Source organism: Protopterus annectens, chromosome 1.part1, assembly GCF_019279795.1.
Source record: "Protopterus annectens isolate FY-2018-M chromosome 1.part1, PAN1.0, whole genome shotgun sequence".
NCBI lineage: Eukaryota > Metazoa > Chordata > Ceratodontiformes > Protopteridae > Protopterus > Protopterus annectens.
This window is the reverse complement of record NC_056726.1, coordinates 177,162,363-177,187,078: the sequence shown is the minus strand read 5'-3', so window position 1 is coordinate 177,187,078 and position 24,716 is coordinate 177,162,363. Positions and strand designations below refer to the sequence as shown.

General features: G+C 39.9%; 1 protein-coding gene across 1 annotated transcript in view; it reads left to right on the top strand.

The window, feature by feature from the left end:
* LOC122804231 (heat-stable enterotoxin receptor-like) overlaps positions 1 to 24,716 on the top strand; it is a 1,796,602-nt gene that overhangs the window by 1,060,312 nt on the left and 711,574 nt on the right. The window contains exon 13 of the mRNA XM_044073980.1: positions 15,614 to 15,718. Within this exon, the coding sequence (XP_043929915.1) occupies positions 15,614 to 15,718 (105 nt within the window). The remainder of the gene's footprint in view (positions 1 to 15,613; positions 15,719 to 24,716) is intronic.

The window sequence follows — 24,716 nt, the reverse complement described above, 5'->3', positions numbered from 1 at the left end:
GACAGTTGAGAGGTATGAACTCAAGATATAACATACAGTTCAATACACATACACACACACACACACACACACACACACACACACACACACACACACACACACACACACACACACACACACACCTGCACCAGTTGCTTAATATCCACATAACATATATAGTTCTCTTACATTTGTAAGACAAGTATATGTATCATATTAATATTCACAAAAGACATATGATTATTTACATCTCAGTTAGCTGGACTGGCAGTGTCATAGTCAATATTGTACAACAGACAATCCAGTAGTAGTCATATGTGAGCTGACCATTGCTGGGGTAACTCAGGGGCCAGAGCTGTGATCTATGTCACTGCAGACAGAGCCATCAGGGATGGCCATAGTTGCTGGACAGCAGACTATCAGCAACATGTCAGTCCAAGAAGTTTTGTTGAGACCTACTGTTTAAATTCCTATTTCTCATTACTGCATCACCCCATCTGCATTCCATTACATGCTTAATTGTATGACATACCTGGTATATTGCTGTACTCCTTTGTCAGAAGAAATCCACAAGTAGTGTTGTAAAGAATCACAGTCTGTCTTCCCATAGAAAGTGTCAGACCTGTTTAGCGTAGACAGCAGCTTGCCTTTTGTAAGTAATGCTCATGAATAGGTGATGGCCTGTGCAATAATTTGTGTCTTCCACTTCATAAATGGATCCGGAACAGCTATGTTGCTTTTCCATTAGCCAATGGCATGGCAACGCAGTGCTATAATTAAGGCCTTCATGTGGGCCTTGGCCCTTTTCCTGGCCTGTGAGGAGGACATTATCGAGGTGTGGGAGCTGCAGCATCACAGAGGGTAGGTGGAAATACTGTCCACTGTTTGCATAGATGTGTTATGCCCACAGTTTTGCATGTTATGTCTGCATACCTCTCAACCTCTTAGCACAAGAAATTGGGTCAAAGCCCGACAAAATGGGGGGACAAAGGCCCCAAAATAGGGACAGATTTTAAATATTGCTCTTATAAACTTAGAAATTTGATAGAGTAACAGGGTTTGTTTTGACATACATTTTCTGAAGGATTTGAAGTCTGAAACCCCAATGTATATAATTATTTAGTTACTTCATTCCTCATCTCATCCCAGTGATTTGCCAGAAAAACACAAACTGTACGAGTAATAGGCCAAAAATATGAGCCAAAATTTGGACATTCTGTGGAAATCTGTACTGCTGAGAGGTATGTATGTCTGGACATTGTTAACATACTTTTAGATTCTGTAGCAGTGTACTTTTGTAAATGTGTGTTGGGGTGAGTAAGCAGACAGGCATATGTGGGTGTCATAGATCCTTTTCTGTCTGACTGTGTATTCTGCTACAGTTGATGCTGGTCTATCAGCTGTGTATGTTTGTAGGGGCAGACTGAGACATGTCCCTTACAACCTCAACATTCCCCTCCAACCCTTTATCTTTGGCTGTTGTGTGGATGCCCAGCTCTAGGTGTTTGGGAGCAATGTAAGGTCTGTAGCAGGTAGCTGGATATACTGCTGCATGTGTAGCAAGTCACAGCAGCTGAATTCTGGCCAGGAGTCAGACTAGGGATTGTGAAGACATTGGGGGAGAGCAAGCTGTTACTGTCAGTGAGGGTGCAGTGTCAGCTGTTGTGTCACAACATGGCTTGGCTGAAGGTACCCACAACAGTCCAGGTGAGTCATGTGTCTGTGGTGCATATGTTACATAATAGTGCCATCCAGAGAGTGGTAGGCACCATTTAGTACACATATTCATAATTGTGTAATGTGTCCTACCTTGCAGGCCTTTAATGTGCTACTGTGGGTGGCAGTGACTGCAGTAGGAGCAACCAGTTTTGCTGGACATTGCTGGGCTTCATTATTCCTATGTTGTATTGACATGCTTGTAGTTGTCATGCCACACACCAGGCTGTAAGGCTAGGACTGTGGGTGTCTAGATGTGACAGATGCTAGAACTATAACAGATAGAGCTACCGAGTCATTATTATGGCAGGTGTATTTGTAAGACATGTGCATGCATACAGTGCAAACACAGGATTAGCATGCACATGTGTGCTCTGATGGGTATGACATGTGACACTGAGCTATCTGTCATGCTTTTTTAACCCCAATCAGCCCTGCCTTGCCAGTATGTGTACACACAGAGTAGGTTTTTTGATGACCCTACCATAAATAGGGGACACAACTGTGGCTATTCAGCAACAGTCTGTGCAGTTGTCAGCTCTACCTGATTTTGGAAGCCTCCTGTACATCCAGCAGCATTTATTTGTCTGTGTACTGGTTCTGTGTTTGTACCAGAGGCCCAAGTACACTGTTAGTTAGGTCAGTATATATAGGAGTAGTGTGTGACTGGTAATCAGGATATGTTTGTAAAAACAGTTGCGGTACTCCAGAGGTCAGTTGGCTTACTGGTAACTTGCTCTGACTGTAGCTCAAATGGTTTTGGGTTCAGAATTTGTCACTGATGTCTTTTTTCCATAATGTTACATCCCTGTAGTGTATGATATATTTACAAATGCATCAATAATTCCCCAGAGCTGATTTGGTATAGTGTTGTGTTGCTGTGCCTCAGGTTCAGAATGTCCTGTTTTCCAGACTTAGCAGCTTTGTCTTTTTTTCCCTAATGTTACATGACTGTAATGCATGGTATAGTCACAAAAGCAGTAGTAATTTCCATAGCTGATTTGGCTTACTGGTGCATTTCTCTGACTCTAGTGCACCAGATCCTGGGTTCAGGACTTGGCAATGACATATTTTTTTCCCTAATGTTAAATGACTGCAATGCATGATATATTTACAAAAGCATTAATAATAGTTGGTGCTGATTTGGCTTTGTGGGGTGTTGCTTTGACTTTTGTGCACAGGGTCCTTTGTTTGAGACTTGGTAGGGCCAGTTATTTTGTCGCTGGGCAGAACAGCGGCTGAATGAGATAATCGATCAAAGCAGTTTTAAGCAGTTTTAATTGGGCTTGCGCAGTTTTTTGTGACACTAAGCAGTGCCAAGAGATGCTTAACTTCCCTTAGCTTTGCTTAGTGGCACTTACTACCATTTAAACCTGTACTAATTCCAAAAAACAAAAAAAAAGGGGTGATAGGAAAGTGGTGAAATGGGGGCAAGCAGGGGGAAAAACATTATGAAAGGCAGCTAGGGATGTGCAGAAGAGTTGTAGGAAAGGAGCATAGCTCTCCATTTCTTGTGCATCAACAGCTGTGAATGATGTAGACTATTTGGAATTTAGACCATCACATCCCACAGGGAAGGGTGTGGGCGACATACATTTTGAGTAATTCATGGGTAAATTAGTTAATATCAGTGTACTTGGGGGTGAAATGGAGAGCTATGTATAGGGCGTGATTTTTTTGGGTGGACAGATGCCCCCTTCCCCTTTTCTAAGGTATGAGTGGGATGCTGGGGAAGGATTGTAGGTAAGTTTGGGGAGGTAAGTTGGGTAGGAGAGGTTGCTTTTGCAAACAGACAAGACAGACATGACAGCATACTGGGACAGTGAATGACACATGAGGGGGGTAAACATCTTGGATGGGGAGGGTGGTTGGGAATCGAGAGGGTCATGTGCTCCCAGGTGGAAACAGTGGGACTGAGGTCCCCACCCATGGGCAGTCACCACTGCCTCTTCATGGCCCTGAAGGTGGCTGTGCTGGAGGCTGGACAACAGGGCCAGCCTGCCCCTCAAGGTGCACCAGTCTGCCCTCGATCTGGCGCAGGCAGTCATCCAAATCATACTGAATGATCCTGTGCACCATACCTCTGAACTGTTGTCGGGTGACAGGGTCCTCTGTTTGCCTGCTCCCGGGGGGGGGGGGGCATCCTCTGACATGGTTCCACCCAAGGGTGGTGCAGGACCAGCAGAGGAGGCAGTTCGAGGTTGGGTCCCAGACATGCTGGGACCCAGTGCTGTGGCCAGATGAGGCAGGACAGGTGGATCTGCTGGGATCTGCCTACCCAAATGCACTGTGGTGTTGAGGTTTTTTCAAACTATATTGGTTAGTCATTAACAAAACATTTCAACATTAATTATAACAGCATGCATGGGTGTTCCAATTAACCCAGAACAATAGAACTGGAAAAATTTCATGGCAAACAGAACACATGCATAAATGGAATAATAGTCATTATTGTAAGAGCATGCCAGAAACAGTTACGGCAACAGGCCACCAACAATGGGATATGAACAAGGTATGTTAGTATGTAACCATTTATATATATGAACAATAATAGAACACACGTCCTAAAATTAGGTTTTGAGAACAACATACACAAAATATATGAATAATTATTATTGATGCAGATAAGGGGTGGGGGTGGTGGAAGCAGTCCATTACCAAGTGTATAGACTATATTTTTCACAACAGTACTGCTCAATACTCTACAGGTCTGCCTTCACTTTACATCTACCTTAGGCTTCTAGCTACTGTAGCATGTGCATACCTGTTAATCTGTCAACCTGGAATGCTATGTGGCAAGCTGTGAGAACTCTAGGTACATGATTAGAGGGGACTAGTACATGTCAGGGTTACATGTATGAGCAACAAGGCGTACCCTGCACTGATGTGTGAGTGGCTAATGGCATACTTGTATTGCATTTATATCTGTGTGCAAGGTTATTGGCAACAGTGATCACTAACCATGACTGAGTGACACTTGAGAGATATGTATTGGGAAGAGTGCATGGTGTATATAGCTATCCTGCTGTCATTTGTAGGCATGGGGCTGGACACTGAAACATGTGTACACAGTTTATAGTATACCCTTCATACAGCTAATACAAACATTTCTTTACCTGTGAGCCCTGTGGAGAAAATATCTGTTAACACTACCTGACAGTTTCTACAAATACTCAGGATTACTTGTGTCTCACTATGAAAAGATCTTCATACCAGTCCCTGGATTCAAACCGTGGTCTGTGTGTGCAAAATTTAACAACATATATATATATATTTCTCTTCACACTGAACTACTGGGCCATTGCTGTCTGCTGCTTGACTTATTTGTGCCTAAAACTCACTTGGTTGCCCAGTCTAACCTTGTAATATAAGTGGAGTGTCACAGAAGACTGTAGTGACAGTTGAACATAAATGCCTGAGATTCATGCATGACAGATAGTGAACTGTGTCTTGATACTTTGAATGTAGATCTACACATTTAACCCCTAGTGGATGTGAATATGTGTGATCTGTACAGACCATAGCAGGGTGCTGGGTTGCATACCCGACCCATATACATTTGCACATCATATATTTGCAGTCTCTACATATTACTGTCTCATACTTGGCTGCATCAGCATACCTACATTCAGGAATACATGTATCTGAAGTGCAAAGGTTAACACAAGACAATGTTGCAGGGAACACACTATAATACATTACACATTACTATTCAAGGTTCAGATCTTAGTGCAGAACATATATCAATTTTCCTTGCATCTTGTTTTACAGCTCCACATGTACAGTATGGCATAACAGTTGCTTAGCAGACAAACTTCAATGACTTTATGCTCTCATAGCCATACTTGCTGTGTAGCACCTGTACACTTGTATTTCTTCAGCAATAGACTAGATTAAACACAACAGTTTGTGGGAATAAGCTTTATTTAGGGCGACACAACACAGTGGTTTATTACATTCAACATTCTAAATTTGGTTGTACTGCATATCCTGTAGGTGATAAATGTATGTCAGTTATTACTTTCAGAGGAGCAAGCACAGTATACTTTATTGACAGATTCATTCCTATACAGTATTACTACAGTATTGGCTTCCTTTCATCAATAGTAGCTTGTCTGCTGCCTTCATCCATATTAGACAGTACCTGGCATTAGTCACTTATATCAGTGTTGGTCTAACAACACATTATTCAGTACACTCAGAACACACTACGCCTAATGGCAGTAAACAATTACACTTTCATATTTATTGGACTACATATATTGCAAGTTATATCTGTACTCACCACACTGTTAGCGCAGCCTCACCAGTCATCCAACATGGGCCTCAACATTGCGAGCCCTCTCCTATGTAGCTGTATATCAAATATTCATACTACAGTTTGATAAAGCAACACTTGATATCATTACAAATGTCTGGGGCATTCTGGTCCCAAGCATCTTGGATACTTTGGGCTAAGGCCTCCCCCTTCCTCTGTTTTAGGTCATCATAATGGTGATGGACCTGCTCACCAGTGCAGGGGATGCCAGTGGCATTGGTGAGCTCATGTGCTAGACAGTCCCAGGCCTCAGATTTGTATTGCAAGCCTTGGTACTGACTCTGCAGCAGTCTATCAGCATGGTTCTTAACCATGAGCTGAGCCATGACCCTGAACTCCAGTATGCCCCAGCACTGTGCCTGAAAGCGTGCTCCTTCACCAGCACCTGCCATAGATCCTACAAGGATCAAACTCTAACAGGTTCTGCCTTTATTCCTGCAAGTGCAGTTTAAATAAGGCCATATTCTGGCCCTTTCCATCACTGGATCATTTTTAAAAATCAGCAGTGTGCAAACCTGCTAAGCTGAGTTGAGCAGTGCTCAAAGTGGCAAATGCTTAACAGTGCACAAATCTGCTTAGCTGAGCTGAATACTGCTTAGAATGGGACTTCTTATCAATGCTCAAACCAACTAAGCAGAGCTGAGTGTTGTTAACTATTGCTCAGACAGATCCTGCTTAAGCATTGCTTAGCTTGGCTTAGCAGTTTTTAGCAGAATTGGGTATTAATTACTCATTAATGATACAGTATTATTAAGTGTATGTATTTTACTTTACATGACCTTCCCCTATGTGCCTTCATTACATTACCTTGGGGTTTGACTGTACTGTATTGGATACCTGTGTTTAAAGGGTGGTTTTCAACTCATATCTTCACTGAAACTGGGATTCTGGACCAACTACACTACCCTGCTTAACAAATATCACTGACTACATCAGTAAATAAAATAAAATTTAATATAAACATATTTCCCCATGTAAAAGCTAAATGGCTTGCTTTGGTATTCGAACAATGAACCTATTGCACACACATCCATGACTCCAACCACTCAGCTAGCTCAGCTATAAGAATTTTAGCTACACATTTCTATATAGCTTCATGATATGTTTAAGCACTGCTGAGCAAAGCGCCCCACCACGCAAACCCACTCGGCTATGCTTAAACTTTAAATTAGAAAAAATTAAAAAAAAAACAATTTAAAATTAAACTACTAGACTTCACATTATTAAATAAGTGTCAGAGGATACTTTCTTTGTTGTTTTAGTGCTGTACAGCACTTTTACAATGCAAGGGGTGTGTTACAGATACTGTAACACACCCCCTACATGACGTTACTTCACATTCCTCATGTAATCCTCTCAACTGTACAGATTTTCATATGATGTCCAGATTTGCGCTTCATATTTTTGGCCCATTTGTCATGAAATTATGTCTCTCTGGCAAATCAGTGTCAAATCATTAAAGATTGAAGTTAGAAAATATTGACAGACATTTGACTTTCAGGCATCATACTCTTCAGAAAATCCATGCATGCTAATGCAAAACCTGTCATTCTATTAACTTTCTAAGTTTGTAAGAGAAATATTTAAAAACAGGCCCTATTTTTGGGCTTTTGTCCCAGGTTTACTAATGGCTTTGTCTAAATTTCTTCCTCTAAGAGGTTGAGAGGTATGAAGCGTCCCAGGACACTTTCTTTTTTGCAAAGTGCCGTACAGCACTTTCACAATAAAGGGGGTGTGTTACAGTATATGTAACACACTCCCTACATGACATTCACTTCCCATTCGTGATTTAAGTCTCTGAGGACACTTTCTTTATTGAAAAAGTGCTGTGTGGCACTTTCAGAGTGCAGGGGGCATGTTACAGATCTGCGAGCACTGTAACACACCCCCTAGCATTGATTCAGTATCCGTGTACACGGCTCCCCCTCAGTAGCATGCCTTCATTAATATGCAAGGCGCACTGCCGAGAGGAAGATGCAGACAGAGACACCATTCACTCTGTGTAGGAATAACACTATTCCTACATGGAGTTTATTAAATCTGATGGATTGTTCAAATTCAACTACTGCTAATGTAAAGTGTTTCTGAATCTCAGACAGTTGTTTTACCCTACCTTTGGAATGAGATACAAGTACCTTCTGAGACTTATTTGATTAAAAGTGAATAAAAATTACATGTAGGCTCATTGCTTTGATAATTAGCAATAATTCTGCACTAAACTTTCAGAAAGTGAAACTTAGGGATGCAAAGTTATACTTTTTCCAAATGAGAAATCTGCTATTATTGTAGTAAAAACACACTATAAGCAACAATATTCTTATTTTAGGTTACTCTGCATTTCACATCATTACTTCTTGGAAGACAATTTAAAGTCTAATACATATTAAGTTGTCTTTTTTAAGTGACAACACATTTTGAAGCACTCAGGCTTAAAGTCTAAATTCTTTTATAAAAATCTGAAATTTATCTAAAGTGTTTTGGTATGTCTCAATTACTGTTGAGCGGCCCACTTTCATACCTCTCACTGTCCAGATTTTCACAGAATGTCCAGATTTTTGTCTCCTATTTTTTGGTCTGTTCCTCATAAATTTTGTTTTTTTTTTTTTTTTTTGAAAATCGTTAGATATTCTCATCACTAAATAATGACAGACATTAAAGTTTCAGACTTCATGTCCTTCAGTAAATTCATACAAATGTAAAATCTGTTACTGTAGCAAACATTGTAAGCTTATAAGCACAAAAGTAAAAAAAAAAACTGTCCTTAATTTTGGACTTTTGTCCTCCCATTATTTTGGGCTTTGTCCAGAATGCTTGCAGTTACAGGTTGAGATGTATACCCATTTTGTAGAATGTTTTGCCTCTGTGGCTATTTAAACCATGAGCCAGATTCAGCAAACTTTGCTGTATGGTGGTAAGTGAATTTACATAATGAATAGCCATGTGCAGGATGTGTGTGATTCAAAAAATGAGGCCTTACAAACCCTCAACCCTCTTATTTACAGGCTGAGCCATGGAACACTCACACCAAAGATGTCAGTGAAGCACATAATATGTGATTGTTACACATTTGGAGAATGGAAGCATAACAGACAGAAAAAGAATTTAACTCTAAAGGGACTTGAAGTGTCATCCCTCTTTACTTAGATCCTATCAAGAACTTCATTTACTGACAGAGCTGTGGAAGCAGTTACACAGAAGGTGTCAGTTAAGTACATTGCAAGTGGTTGTTACACATATGCAAAACAGAAGCATAAAAGACACTCCACCCTTTGGGACTTGAACCCTCAACCTTTCTCCATAACACTTCTTGTATAGGCTGAGCCATAGAAGCAGTAATGACATTATAGTTAGTGGTTTATAGTTGTGGTGACAGAATGGTAGTATATAGAAAAAACATTTACTTCCCCATCCAACAGATAAGACCTTATTTCATGACATGAACTGTTTAAAGTTGTTTTTGCACCTGCACTTTTAAAGTTTGTCCTGTTTGTTGCATTTACCTGTTGAGGCTACACACTCAAGTGTGCTAGCCTGTGTTACATATTTATTGCATTTTCCTGCTGTTTGTTGCAAAAAAGAAAAAAACAAAAAAAAATATCCTTGTTTCCCGTCTTTCCTGACCTAGAGTAGTCCAAATACAGGCTTTGCTGTATTCTGGACTTTTGGAAAGTTCCTGTGTTGCCCATTTCCTTTCTTGGATAAAGGGAGGCTTCTTTGTTCACCAGTGGCAGTAGGGAGCTTAGAGCAGCCTATCTATCCCTGGAGGAGTGCTCCCAGCACAAGAATCTGGTAGTCTATTGGCTGTTTTGGGCCAATTTCTAGGTCTTTCAAGTCCCCCTGTATAAAACCCACTTTGGCGCGGCTTTGTGTGATTTTGCGCATAGAGCAGCATCCGGCAGCTCTGCTTAATTGGGTGTAAACCATTCTCGGCTCCACAAAGTCTGCTGTTCACTTTTTCCCTTAGAACTGATCTAGTTCTCATAATAAACACCCTATTCCTACTCTAAAGCCTGGCACTTGCTCACTAAAGCAATTATATAAGTCAGCACTAAAAAATTAAAAGCACAACACCCTCACAAACTCCCCTTGAGTACCTTGTTACCCATTGGCCCTTTTTTTCAATTATAAAGGAATTTCCAATACTATTCTAGCATGTCCAAACGTCATTTGCAATCTCCTCTCCGGTCCAGTTGGTGGATCTGGGAATCTTGAGGCAATGTTACAACTGCCTCATGTACACAGACTAGCCTCTCCTCCTCCCAACAAATTCAAACACATGTGACAGATGCAGCCATACAGCCAAACTGGAGGCTAACCTCTCTCAACTCAGTACTGGCGTAACCAGTCAGGAGGAGAAGGAAACCACACTCACTACAATTCCAGTCTCACATAGACCTACCACGACAGCAAACTAAACACACAAAAACATACTCGGAGGCTCTAAATAAAAATCTGCCTAAGCAGCAGAGACCTCCAAAGCAGTCACCCAAGCAACTGCTATCTCAAAACAAAACACATGCAACACATAGCTCACAAAGCCAGTGTGCCGAACAGTCACAACCCTTAAGGCTAAACAACACACCTGATACACTTGTAATAGGTGACTCTATCGTCAGGCACACTGACGTCCTGCTCACCAGGCTGAACAAGGAGAAGGCCACGGTGAGCTGCCTGTCGGGTGCTACGATCTGCCACATAACACAAGCACTCAGGTCACTCCAAAGCAAGTACAAATATGACTCAGTCATTGTCCATGCTGGTGTGAATGACCTGAGACCTACCTCCCTGGACTACATGAAAAGAGACATAGAGGAGCTCTCTGAGCATGTAGCCCAGGCCGGTATGACCCTGACCTTGAGTAGCATCTTACCCTCACCAAGAATGATGCCACAATATGAAGACAAGATGATCAATTTCAACAATTGGCTTAAGTATTGGTGTCATTCAAAGGGGATCCGATGCCTGTCAGCCTGGGATGACATGCTCGACAAGCCATGATGCTTAGCTAGGGACGGCTTGCACCTGTCACCCCTGGGCTTTCGGATATTGGCACAGGCTCTTGCCACCCCCATAGTGCCTTTTTTAGGCAAGGCTCAAAAGACAAACCCACCTCCATAGGTATCACAAGGGATAAGAAACTAAGAGTAATGCTACTCAACGCCAGAAGTCTAAACCTCAAGATGCACACACTCAAAACTCTCCTTAGCATGGAGAATGTTGATATATGTGCAGTAACAGAAACCTGGTTCAAGGCTCCCGAAAGCACCCCAGCACTACCAGGTTATACCTCATACCATGCTTTTCGGCCACAAAACTTGGACCGAACCACAAAAGGAGGGGGAGTATCAATATTCGTCAAAGATGCCCACACCTCCAGGTTGGTGGCACAGCACGAAGCATCAGAGACTATCCATGTGCAACTAACAGTGGGTAAAACTGCCTTCCAGTTTATAGCCTGCTACAGACCACCCTCCCAAACCCAGGAACCCCACTCGGCCTTCCTGAGAACACTGGAAAATATGAAAGTCTCTCCAAACACCATTATATCGGGCGACTTCAACTACCCAAACATAGACCGGGAGCATTACTCTAGCTCCAACACCCTAGCCCAAAGGTTCCTAGAATTTATAAACTCAAATGCTATGGAACAACTTGTTACCACTTTCACAAGAGGGGAAAACATACTGGACCTGATCATCACCAACATGGGGGCTCTATGCTCCAGACCAGAAGTGTATCCCTCACTGGTAAGATCAGACCATAAACTAATCTCACTGGATATTCACATCCCGACCCCACCCCCTGCCCAGAAAACCACAGTGAAAAACTTCTCTAAAGCAAATTTCACACTCCTCAAATCCGAGGTGGAATCCTTCAAAGCCCCCGGGCCTGTGGAAAATACGGCCCAGACCGCAGAATACTTTATAAACGCATTCTATGAACACCTTCAGGAATGCATGGATCATGCAATCCCAAATAAAACCAAGACCCAATCCTCCAAAGGCAGGCTTCCTGTCTGGTGGACCCCAGCCATAAACAAACTATACAATAGAAGGAGGAAGCTACTACATGATAGAGCAAAATCCCAAAAAGGGAAGGCATCTCTGATCAGTATTAGCAAAAAACTACGGGCACTCATAAAATCATCTAAGGCCAGCTTCGAGAGAAAAATTGCACAGGACACTAAGGATAATCACAAGGCTTTCTTTAGTTATGTTAGGAACCTGGGTGGGAATTCCCAGATATGCTCAGAATTAGTCCAAAATGACAAAAAATACACCAAACCCACAGACATTGCCAACATCCTAGCTGACAGGTTCAGTGCAAACTCCCCCCCCCACCAAAAGGGCAAATATCTATCCCAGCAGAGTGCGGCCTCCCTGACATCTCAGATGCTCAGGTAAGAGCCGCCCTCTCCAAAGCAAAAAACACAGCATCAATGGGACCAGACAGTGTCCCGGGCTGCGTCCTGCATGAACTCCAAGAAGAGCTAAACCCAAACATAAAACTACTGTTCAGTCTCAGCCTTACTACAGGATATGTACCCAAAGAGTGGTGTACAGCAACAGTGGCCCCTCTCCACAAAGGTGGTGTCTCAACGGATCCTGGAAACTATCGCCCCATAAGCCTGACTAGCTTTTTCTGCAAAGCTATGGAAAGGATCATCATGGACCTCATAAATAAAGATATTGGGGACCTACAGATACTGGATCCTACCCAGTTTGGCTTTGTTAAGGGCAGATCCTGCCTCTTAAACCTGGTCGATTTCTTTGAAACAGTCACCAAGGCCATTGACGAGGGGAAGGTGGTCCACACAGTCTACCTGGACCTCGCAAAAGCATTCGATACAATACCCCACTCGGGCATTATAGATAAGCTCACCAGCTTAAATATAAACCCCTATGTCACTAGATGGGTTGCAAACTGGCTCAAGGACAGAACCCATATGGTTAGAATTGCTGGAGCCATGTCAGACTCCAAACCAGTTACAAGTGGTGTCCCACAAGGCTCAGTCCTGGGACCTCTCTTGTTCGGTATATATTTCTCGGAGGTACAGGCCAACACGGAAGGACTGTGGATGACCAAGTTTGCAGATGACTGCAAACTAGGCGCCATAATCGACTCTCCAGCCAACACAAGCATCCTACAAATGGGCCTCATAGAAACAGACAACTGGTGCCAGAGCCATGGCCTCAAGCTAAATGCCAAAAAGTGTATAGTCATCCCATTTGGCAAAAACAAAGTGCACACAAATTACCACATAGGTGGCAATCCATTAAGTACGGAAGAAGTAATTAGTGACCTGGGGACCCAAGTTGATAGCAATCTCTCATTTGAAAACCACGTGGCCAAAGCGGTTAAAAAAACATTTTATATAGCCCACCTAATCATGAAGGGATTCACATCTAGATTAGGGGAGGTCATCATGCCTCTTTACTCATCCCTCATCAGGCCCATAATTGAGTACAATGCCCCTTTTGGGATGTACCTTACCAGACACCTGCAGCAACTGGAAAGACCCCAAAAGTACCTCACCAATAGGATCAAAGGGCTCAAACAGATGCCATATGCTGCCCGGTTAAAGAAACTCCAGCTCTACTCAGTGGCATACCGCCTGCTCAGAGGCGATCTGTGCCTGAGGTATAAAGCCATGTCCAACCCGGAATTAATGGACATGCTGCACCTCAGAAAATCCAAATCCCATCGAGCTACGCTCGAGACTTGAACCTCAGCACTGAAATAAATAGGACATGCTGGAGGGACAGATTCATAACCCAGAGGCTCCCTTCACTCTGGAATAAAATCCCAGTCCAGGTTAGGCAGAGTCCCACATTGACTCTCTTCAACAGGAATCTTGATGAGTGGATGGGAGATCGTAGGTTTACCCCGGCTATCACTTCTGTGTCACTGTTAGACAGAGGCACAGTATACTATCCTCGAAAAAGGGCATAGCAAAATTAATTTAAAATGGGTGGCGAAAGCCAAACACATTCTGGCTAGGCTTATAAATGCCCTAGGGCAGATAGCCAAGTATGAACCTATGAACCTATGAACATATAGACTTATCCGGGAGCCTTTCTGAGTTTTGATCACATGTGGATCTTAAACACCTATGTTTTGCAAGCAAATAAAGTAATTTTGGGGCCACCCTATACCACAGGACCTTAATGGCTAGGCTGACATAAGGTTTGTTTGGGGGGCAGGAGTGAGGAAGTAAGCAGCTTTGGATGGTTGTCTGAATTACAGTCTCTAGTTGAGAGCAGGGAGACTGAAGCACCTTCTTAGGAGATCAAGGGAAGCAGTTGTCTCATGTGGGTCATCAAGAAATGAGTAGGGCAAACATTTCTAGGCCTAAAATATGATGACACTTGAATCCCTTGACCAGGCCAGCTCTCACATAGAAAGGGTATGGAATGACTGGCAGGCTGTTGCCATTTCCCATCTTCCAAAGATTAAGAAGAAGGGGACTCAAGAGGCATATAGTGCATTTAAGTTCCCTTGCAAATACTGAATCCTCTCAAGCAAAGCCACCCGCATTATCACTAAGGGACTTTCATAACTTATTTTTGCAGCAGCACAATCTCTGTGGATACAGGGACCTACATACATTTCTGTGGTCCTAGATGGAATGCTTGGTATATCTGTGGAGATACTCCATGACTATACATTAAAAACAATTTAGTTATGACTGGTACATTTGAATTTAATTTGAGGGCAGTAATGCCAAACCTGATTTTGCCTGAGTTAAAAGTAAATTCAGACCACAACATGTGATGTGTATTACCAGCAAGGTTTCAATGTTATCTGTATAGTGTAGAAGTTTTGGGTTTAGATGCAAAGGGGGGGGGGGAAATAATCACATCCTGTCCATTTCACTAAATTGCAACTTTATTTGACATAATACTGAGAACACGGTCATTGTGCACTAACTACTTGATATTTCAAGAGGTTCAGTTATGTTTATTTTGCAATTTCCCAGTATCCTTCCACATACAAAGCATCTTACTAAAAATACCATCTCTTGTTACTTTGTTTACAGAAGTCCCTAATTTTCATTTCCTGAATCATCACTTTTGCATTTATTAAGTTCTAATTCGTGCCCAGGATTCACTTTTCTTCTACAAACCTTTGCTGTTTTGAAGTAAACTTTATCATGCTGGTCTTTGCCGATCTTTACTCCAAGGCATGTGACAATTTCAGTGATCATTTTACCTGTCTGTGTCAGCTTCAATCAAATATATATGGCGAAGGGTCCTAAACTAAGAAAAATAAGTGTTACTGTTCATACATTATAGTGATATATTACTCTAGATGCCTCTATTCGGTCTATAGGTATGTAAAGTATCCATTTTGCTAACTACATAGCTGTGTCATGCACACTGGCTGATCTAACTCAACTATTTGTTATATCAGAAAATCACAGTAACGTGCTTAATGCAATTTGCAGTAGTTCTGATGCTAATATACCAGTATGAGAGTTGTAAGTGTACTTATAAGGTAAACCAGTTGTAAATCAGTGTATGTAACCATGCCGCAATAGCTGCATAAATTTGTATGATTAACAGTTTAATCCTTATGTGTTATTTTGATATTTTTCAGCTCCTTCAGGTGGATTATTACAACCTTGCAAAGTTTTATGGCACTGTGAAACTCGAATCAGGAATCTTTGGTGTTATCGAATACTGTGAACGAGGATCACTCTGGGTAAAGTGTTTCATTATTGCAGGCATATTCAAATATAATTTGTGCCATACCTTTCTTACACATTTAGATCACAGGAAATCCAATGGAAAAAACTTAACTTTATAATTTATATTAATTTGTAAATAAATCAATTGTAATGCACTTAATACTTTTTATAGGACATTTTGTAAATTCATGGTACTGAATCCGTGATATAAAAGCATGTCAGATGGTTTTTGCAATAGCTCTGATAAATTGCTGAGAGTAAAGATACCAGGTAGATTGTCTTTCCCCACCACCAACACAACCACTGATAAAAATAATGTTAAAAGTTTAAATATTTAGTAATTCATGTAGTCATTTATTTGCTAATCACGTAAGTAAATTAGTTTGCTGTACAGTCCTAGGTCTTCATTTTATTAACTCATTACAGCTGAGTGCACCTCCAGGCATTTCTGCAGTTATGTCGTACTGACACCTCTAGGCGTCAAATATTGCTTGTTCATATTTCCATTAATAATTCCAAAACCATACCACATACAAGGTATCAGAAGACCAGACAGTTTTTTTTCTGCTTTAGTAGGGTTTATCCTATACTGGACAGCTGCTGTGTTTTAAGCTACCTTATATTTCTTGAAGAAATGTTTGGAGTTTTGACATGCTACATTTATAAAGACTTCATAATATAACAATGATAAAAATGTGACTATAGTTAAGAATAAACAACAGGATCCATACCTTGATGATTCATGTTAGAAACTAATATATCAGGAACCCAATGGTCATTTTATATATGACCAAGCACTGGTTTCAGTATACCTGGCCTTAATCCAGTTATACTAATCTCTTGGCATAGTTGTGAGACATGTAACTTTACTTGATAATTAGTAGTCAGTCTCATCCCATGGGAATAAGGAGGAAAGAATGGTGGTGAAACATATTAAATAATATTACAGACTGAACCATTTCTCTCTCTAGTCCCTTAATGCACTTGATTGCCAAGGTCTACCATTCACATTACGTAATTAAAATATGTTTGATTTGGTGGGCAATTAAGGTGCCTCTTCACTGTTATAAGCTCTGGCTAACTGTGTTCATTTATTAGTTGAAACTTACTTTAATTACCGCACAGGATGCAACGTAGTAAACTTCACCCACTCCCTTGTATCATGTGCTCCCTCTATTTCAGATCAAAGCCATGTGTGGTTGTTTGTTATGAATATGTAAATATGCTGAGTAACGTGCCGTATGTGTCATGCATTTTCATACAATACATATTGCTAGCAATGAGGAGTATGTAAAAAAAACTTTTCAATGTATACTTTTCAACAATCCTTGATTTTACAGGAAGTCCCTGTTTTGCCTCATATTTCTGCTTTGTCCCTTGTACACTTTTTGATTTTTCTAGTAAATCCCCAAGGGTTACATTCAGTCAGTAATGATACACATGACACACTTATTATTATTCCGGAAAAACATATTGATGTAAAACCTGTTGTTCTATTACCATTTTAAGTGAATGAAAGTAATATTTAAAAATATCCTTACTGGATGTGCAATAGCAAACATGGAGTAAGGTATTATACACTGCTTTTCACTGTCTGACTTCTAATCCAGGGCTGCGGATAAAAATAAATGGGCATAAAAAGAAACTGTTCACTGGGTACTTAGTTCTCTGCCCCAAGCAATTCGGCAGCACAAGTACTAGCAAACTGCATGTGAAATAACTTCATACAATATCATTAAAATAAATATACTTTGAAATAAATGATCAATACTTACGCACACGTTATCTCTCAACCTTCATGCTAAGATTGGCGGGCTATAAGTAGATGCAGAAGTAGATGCATAAGTAGATGCAGAATTGCTGTAAAATACATGAAAATATAAAAAGACAAGATATTATATATACTGAAATTAACTCATGTTATCTGCCATAAGCAACACATATACATTGACTGCTATAATATCCCTATGCAATAACAAATTATAAAAGGAAAAGATTTAAACATGGGACATGTTTCACTGAGTAGTTCTTATGTATTTATTCATGCATATTTATTTGCAGTATAGAAGCATGTTTGGATTTATCACAACACACTTGTTTGTAAGGTGGTGGGGTGCAGGGGAGGTAGCATTCCCTTTGCTGGATGTGATCATTATTTAAATACTGTGACATGCTAGATGTGGACATTAGCATTACTAATGAAATGAAGGCATCAATGTTAGAACCAGCTGAAGAGAGAAAACAATTTGTAAAATGTTGTTTCTTCAATTTCTTAGTATGTACTTATTACAAAAAATATCAAAAGTGTGGGTGACACTGATATAGAAATGTATTTCCAGGTGCGTTAATTGCATTATTCATTGCTGACATATTGAATCTGTATGGCTGTCAGCCTGCTACTGACAGTCATTCTAAGACACGCTCAGAGCTGAGTGAAAATGTTGTGGGCTGCTTAAAGTAAGTTGTACAGTATAACCTCCTTTTAATGAGGAGTTGCTAGTTTTGCTTTGACGCTGTAAGACTTTTATCTGGAATGACATACTCTGTCCTTCCTCTCCTCATTTAACAAGGAATGTCATAGCATCTAATGGCTGGACATCTAAATGTATATCATCGATGAGTTCACTAAGAGAGGTGTAGGCATGAAAGAAACAAACTGGATGTCAGAGAAATAATAAATACGAATTTATTGAGCACTTTCGTCACAATTACATATGACTTCTTCATAATGGAAATCACAGTCCCACACTCCGTTTTATATTAAAATCAATTGCCAAATTACCATACATAATTGCCAAATTACCATACATAATTAATATACATATGCAATTTTAAAGATACAGGCTCCCTTGTGGTTATATTCAAGTGAAAACAATGTAAAAACAGCCATTAATAAACCCAAGTCCTGATGTAAATTACAAAACTATGATCAGTAAAAGAATGTTTCCTGTAAGTGCAAGATATAATAAAAATACAAGATAATTAAGTGAGAACAATAAAAACAATATATGTAATAATAACAACATTGTCCCCCTTAAAAAAGAAAATCAGCTTTTAGTTTTAAAAAAACTACTGAGAGAAACCATTTCATTAAGTCCTCGACTTGTAATAGCATTTACTCTCAGTTGCCATAATAATTCTTTAAATTCTAATAACTGATCAATGGGGCCACCTCTCCTGTCCACTACAAGCTGTTCCAGGATTGTGAACTTAAAATACTGACCTGGGTGAGTATTGACATGTTTGGCCAATGCATTTTTAGATTACATTTCCTAATATCATAAATATGCTGGTATATGCGTGTCCTGAACGCATTCTTGGTTTAGCCTATATAAAAGCTGGAGCACTCCTGACATATACCTGCATAAATCACATATTTAGTACCACAGTTGTTTTTCTGATTAAATCTCACCCACCCATATCCATCTAGGAAAACCTTGTTGCCTTCCAAAATATTTTTGCACTGGGTACACTGCCCACATTTTGTCATTTTACCTACAACACATTGTGTTCCTACCTTTATTTCTTTCTAATAGGTTCTTTACACTGGTGTCCTTTTTATACACTACTATGGGTGCCTCACCTATTTTCACCCCTATGGTCTCATCACTTCTTGAAAAAAAATTAATTTTTGAAAATAATGTCACGAATCAGAGGGAATTGTGGGGTATATTTAAGTATCAACCCATTCCTATAGCAACCAGTTGTCAGTACACTGTTCTCCAAAGGTGCACACAATCTGGAGATATCTAACCCTAACAATGGGTAAAAGTTCCTTGGTAAAAGGACTTGGGTTTATTAATGGCTGTTTTTACATTGTTTTCACTTGAATATAACCACAAGTGAGCCTGTATCTTTAAAATTACATATGTATATTAATTATGTATGGTAATTTGGCAATTGATTTTAATACAAAACGGAGTGTGGGACTGTGATTTCCATTCTGAAGAAGTCATACGTAATTGTGACAAAAGCGCTCAATAAATTCGTATTTATTATTTTTCTGTTATCCAGTTTGTTTCTTTCGTGCCTACAGTTCTTTGTTTTTTTTTTTACTTGTTTGCTTCACTAAGAGAGGTGTTAAGCTAACCCAAATGCAAACAGTTGTGTAAGATATTTAAAGACCCTTATCTTGGTTGGAAAGGTTTACAGTACTGAAGATTACATCCAAGAGTCATTTGAGTCTATCTGTTTGGAACACATTGTCATAACAAATCTACTCTGTAGAGCAGATATAATACTAATATATCACTAAACACTAAGGGGGTGGTGCTAAACTGATGTGCTAATTTTTCACTGCCAGTCTCTGATTCATCAGTCTCAAACTTTCTGCCCAGGAATAGAGCACTGTGACTAGATTCAGTCATTGTCAGTGCAGAGACCTAGAGGCTGAAGTATGTTTGTTTTAGATGTGCATAAACTTACAAGGGTGTCAGATGGGATATTGTGCGAGTTTCATTTAAGTCCAGCATCATGAACCACAAGTGTTGATTGGCTAATTATCTCTTAAAGTACTAAAGAGAAAAATAGACTATTTTAAATAAAATGTTGATATGAATTTGAAGTAAAACAGTCAGTTAGCTGATATATGTCTGAGATATAGGTCTCAACCCCTTAGCATAAGAATGAGGGACAAAGCCAAAACTAATGAAGGAACAAAGGCCTCAAATCATAGGTAGATTTTAAATTGCTCTTATCAAGTAAAAATGCTTAAATAACAGGTTTTATATTAGAAGGCATTTTCTGAAGAATATGAAACCTGAAACTCAAATATCATTGATTATTTAGTGACCATAATCCTCCTCCATAAAATACCAGAAACCACAAATTTTATGAGAAGCAAACTAAAAATATAAGGCAGAACTTTAGCTGTTCTGCAAAGTTCTAGACATATGAGAGGTATATTCTGAGATGTTAGATATAACTTCAAGCAGGCAGTTATAATTTGATACTAATATGTGTGCAGCTGAGAATAAAAATGCGACATCAAGACTGTGTTTACTAACTAATCAATATGGTTTCAAATGTCACAGCTGTAACACTGTATTTCTGCTTCATTTCTTATTTTTATGGATGCAGAGTCACTACATAAAAGTAATTTTTTACATTGTCATAATTGTGATTGTGGTGTTCCTAGATGGAAAGAAGGGTCCCTTGGAGACCAGATATATTTCTGGGTGCATATTTATCTTGCCCTTTCTAAGGCACCCCCCCCACTTTTCTACAAATGGGAGTAACTGACATCTTAAAAGCATTATGGGGTATTCTTAGAGAATTAGGGAAGCTGACATTATGTTCTTGTACCAAAAAAACAGAATGTCCAGCAGGTAGCAAATCATAGAGCTACATAGCACTATTGAGAAGTTGCCAGAAAGAAGATAAAAGAGTATGCAAATTACATTTAATTACATACATGTGAAGATGCAGACACTAATGTGTGTATAATAACATGCAAGTGAATATGGGGAAAAGAAGTCATGAATCATAACTGTCAAGTGAGAAGTAGCAGAGGCATTTACATCTAAGTATAAAGATAAAATGCATGCCAAAATTCTGTGGACTTGCAGGCAAGATATTTTGACACCAGTAACTTGTGGGAATCAGCTTTTGTTAAACTCAGTCATCAGTCGCATGGATGCATAATGCAGCCACTTGTGCAATGGAAAATGGTACTATGAGAGGATTAAAGCTCACCAGCTGACAGACCAACAGGTCCAGTACAGGTTGCACATAGGGTTGCCACCTTTTCAAATGTCCAGAGTGGGACATTTTTGGTACAAACACCAGATTTTGCAGGCCAAACATACCCATGGCCAATACAAAGGACCGAACTTCACTTTTTTGCCTAAATAAAAGCTTATTCTTGTAGCATTTTAGTTGCTTATTCTGTTTCTTATAACATTTAGGTGTTTCAGATACAGAATAACTGTTTTATGCAACTATTACATAAAATATAGCAAATAATTTTGTCCTAAAAACTCAGGACATTTCCCATTTTTACAATTTTTTCACAGGACACAACTGCCCAAAGAGGGACTGTCCCTCGCAAAGTGGGACAGGTGGTAACCCTAGTTGCACATGGACAGAGATGGTATACAGGTGTTTCTTTATATCTATAGCCCCAGATGGAACTGAAGGAATGCATGGACTTCTATACTCATGGTTACTATACTAACTAAGGGACCTTTCAAATGCAAACTGGAGACACCTCAGATATGCTGCAGGTGTCAGCATGTACAGAACTAAAGATGTTACTTGATAGATTGCTTCCACATATGAATGAGCACATCTGTTTTATCAACACACCAGGGTGAGAGCCACCACCATGTGTGGCTTTGTTGATGTCTTCCATCTACCTAAAGTGCTGGAAGTCGCAGATTGTATCTATGTGACAATAGAGGCCCTACACAGTATCCATGGACAGTATTACATCAGTAGTTCCTACACAGTACATAAACAGAACAATTATTCTCACATATGGTATGCAACTCATCTTTATCACTACTTCCTGCAAGGAAACATGTCATAGGACCACTTAATAGGTAAGTGCAGGCATAGTATTGCATCTGACAGTGTTATATCAGGAGGAAGAAAGACTATCGTTTCATCATCTAACACATAGTGTGCAATGAACAGGACCTAATAAGTCCTGTATTTGCACAGCACTGTGTTAGTGGCCATGATTTTCACATGTGGCATACAATCGTTAATGTTATTTTCTGCAGGATCCATCCCACAGGACCACCTAACTGATATGTGCAGGCACAACAGTGCCTCTACATAACCACAGACACATGCATAACAAGCACACAGCATTAATCCTGCCAATCTTTACCCCACATCCATAATGTGTTGCAAATGGTGCAGTTTATCCTCTGTAGCTCTCATTGACAATGCCTGCATGGAATACACAAGGCATGGATAAACAGCAATTGAACACTGAGCACACTCAAACCAGAAATGTGGTAGATGTGTTTTTGGTCTTTCAAAGTCCCAGTTCTACTGCCTGAACATATCTTAGGGGCACTGCAGAATATTCCCAATATAGTTTGCAGGATATTTGTAGCATGCATACTGCAAGCTGCATAATATGATACACCATCTTCAGGCAGGCCAGACAGCATCCAAAAAACTCTCCAGCAGTGCAGCATCAGGAAGCAGTGTGACCACTATGATAGCCATTATCAGTGATAAGGATAGCAGTAGAAAATAAGAAGCAGTTGCACCATACCTATTCAGTTAATGTCATGCAGATTGTTTGTCAGCACCATCAGCACACGCAAAGTGACAATATCTAATCCACCTGTTTGGATCCTGTCACGAAGAGGGGCAGTATAGTGTCACACAGATCAACATGATGCATGCATTGTTATCTAATGATAATGCTGCTTAATGTATGGTTAAGACCATTCCTCAACTGTCCACAATTTTGCAGAATATCTAGATGTTTGCCACATATTTTTGGTGTGTTCCGCATAAAATTTGTGGTTGGCAAATTGCTGAGGATTGTAGTTGCTAAACAATAAAAGTCATTTGGATTTCAGACTTCAGAAAATGTACACGAATGCAAAACCTGTTATTCTGGCAAATGTCTATGCTTATAAGAGAAAATTTTAAAACCTGTCCCTAATTTTGGTATTTTTTGACCACCATTATTTTTAGTTTGGCCCTGATTTTTACCCTAAGAAATTGAGAAGTGTGGTCACATCACACTGTGTATCAGACATCTCCACCTACATCATACAGAAAAAGGATGGTGAGATAAGTTATTATCATTTGCACAGGTGTCTAGGAACACACAGACAAATAACACTCAACAGTACTATGGGGTAGGGGGGCACAGGCTCAACAGGGGCTGACACAGTGATCATGGAGAGGCATGGTGTCTGTGTCAACTATGATCATCTCAGTTATATTTAGGGGTAGCACTGTGCAGTGGAGTAATTGTCATGAGGAGTTGTGGCAGGGGACCTATGGTATCATACAGTATGGCTTTGTTTGTGTGAAGGCACAGGAGGCCTAGCTGCCCCCAGGATGTGGATAGGGTGAACTTGGTGGGATAGGAGCTTTATCATCATCTCACATGAATCATCCCTCCCTCCCTCTGTGAACTGCCTTGCAAATTGGAAGATACCACCTTTGGTGTATGTATGGTGGAACCACAAGAATAGTGGGTGTGGACTGTGAACCTTGTAATGGTCATCCAGTGTGTCCATCACAATTATGTACATGCCTGTGACCCTGGCCACAGTTATTACATACTTAAGACCAAAGGCTGAAGTAGTGATAAACCAGAAGTTAGAAAGTAAAAGCTGAATAACAGAAACATTCCAACTCCAAGAACGTCAATACTTAGCTTTTGGATATAAATCCTTCTTCAGTGCTGTAACATTCTTTCAGTTTTTGTAAAACAAGAGTAAAATCATGTGAGCATGGCCAGTTAATCTCACTGGCTTAATACTAACCATGTTATTCAACCCTGGTAATACAACTGCTTGCAGTCTTAAGATCCATGCATATTCTTTATTCACCAGTTTTAGCAACTAGACAAATGCAACTGCATGTGTGTATATACATATATATGTATTCTTTTTTTTGTATATGTGCAAATAATTTGAACATGTAAACAATTTTTGTAATAAATATTTTATTAGATAGAATTGTTTAAGTATATGGTTCTAGTATGTATTTATAAATTGAGTTGAAAGTATGTCTGTGTACTTTTTAAGGAAACTTTTTAAGGAACTGCTATATCTCTAAGCAAAAATGTTAATTGAATTATTGTAGAAATGATGTGATTAGCTGGACGTGCTCCCATTATTTTACTCTTGTTTTGCAAAAAACTGAAAGAATGTTACAGATTGTATATTGCACTGAAGAAGGATTTATATCCGAAAGCTTTGTTGTAATAAAGTATTAACGTTCTTGGAGTTGGAATTTTTCTGTTACGCAGTTATTACATACCCAGGGCCAGGGGCAACACAAGGAAACTTAGCACTGGTAGCAGCACTG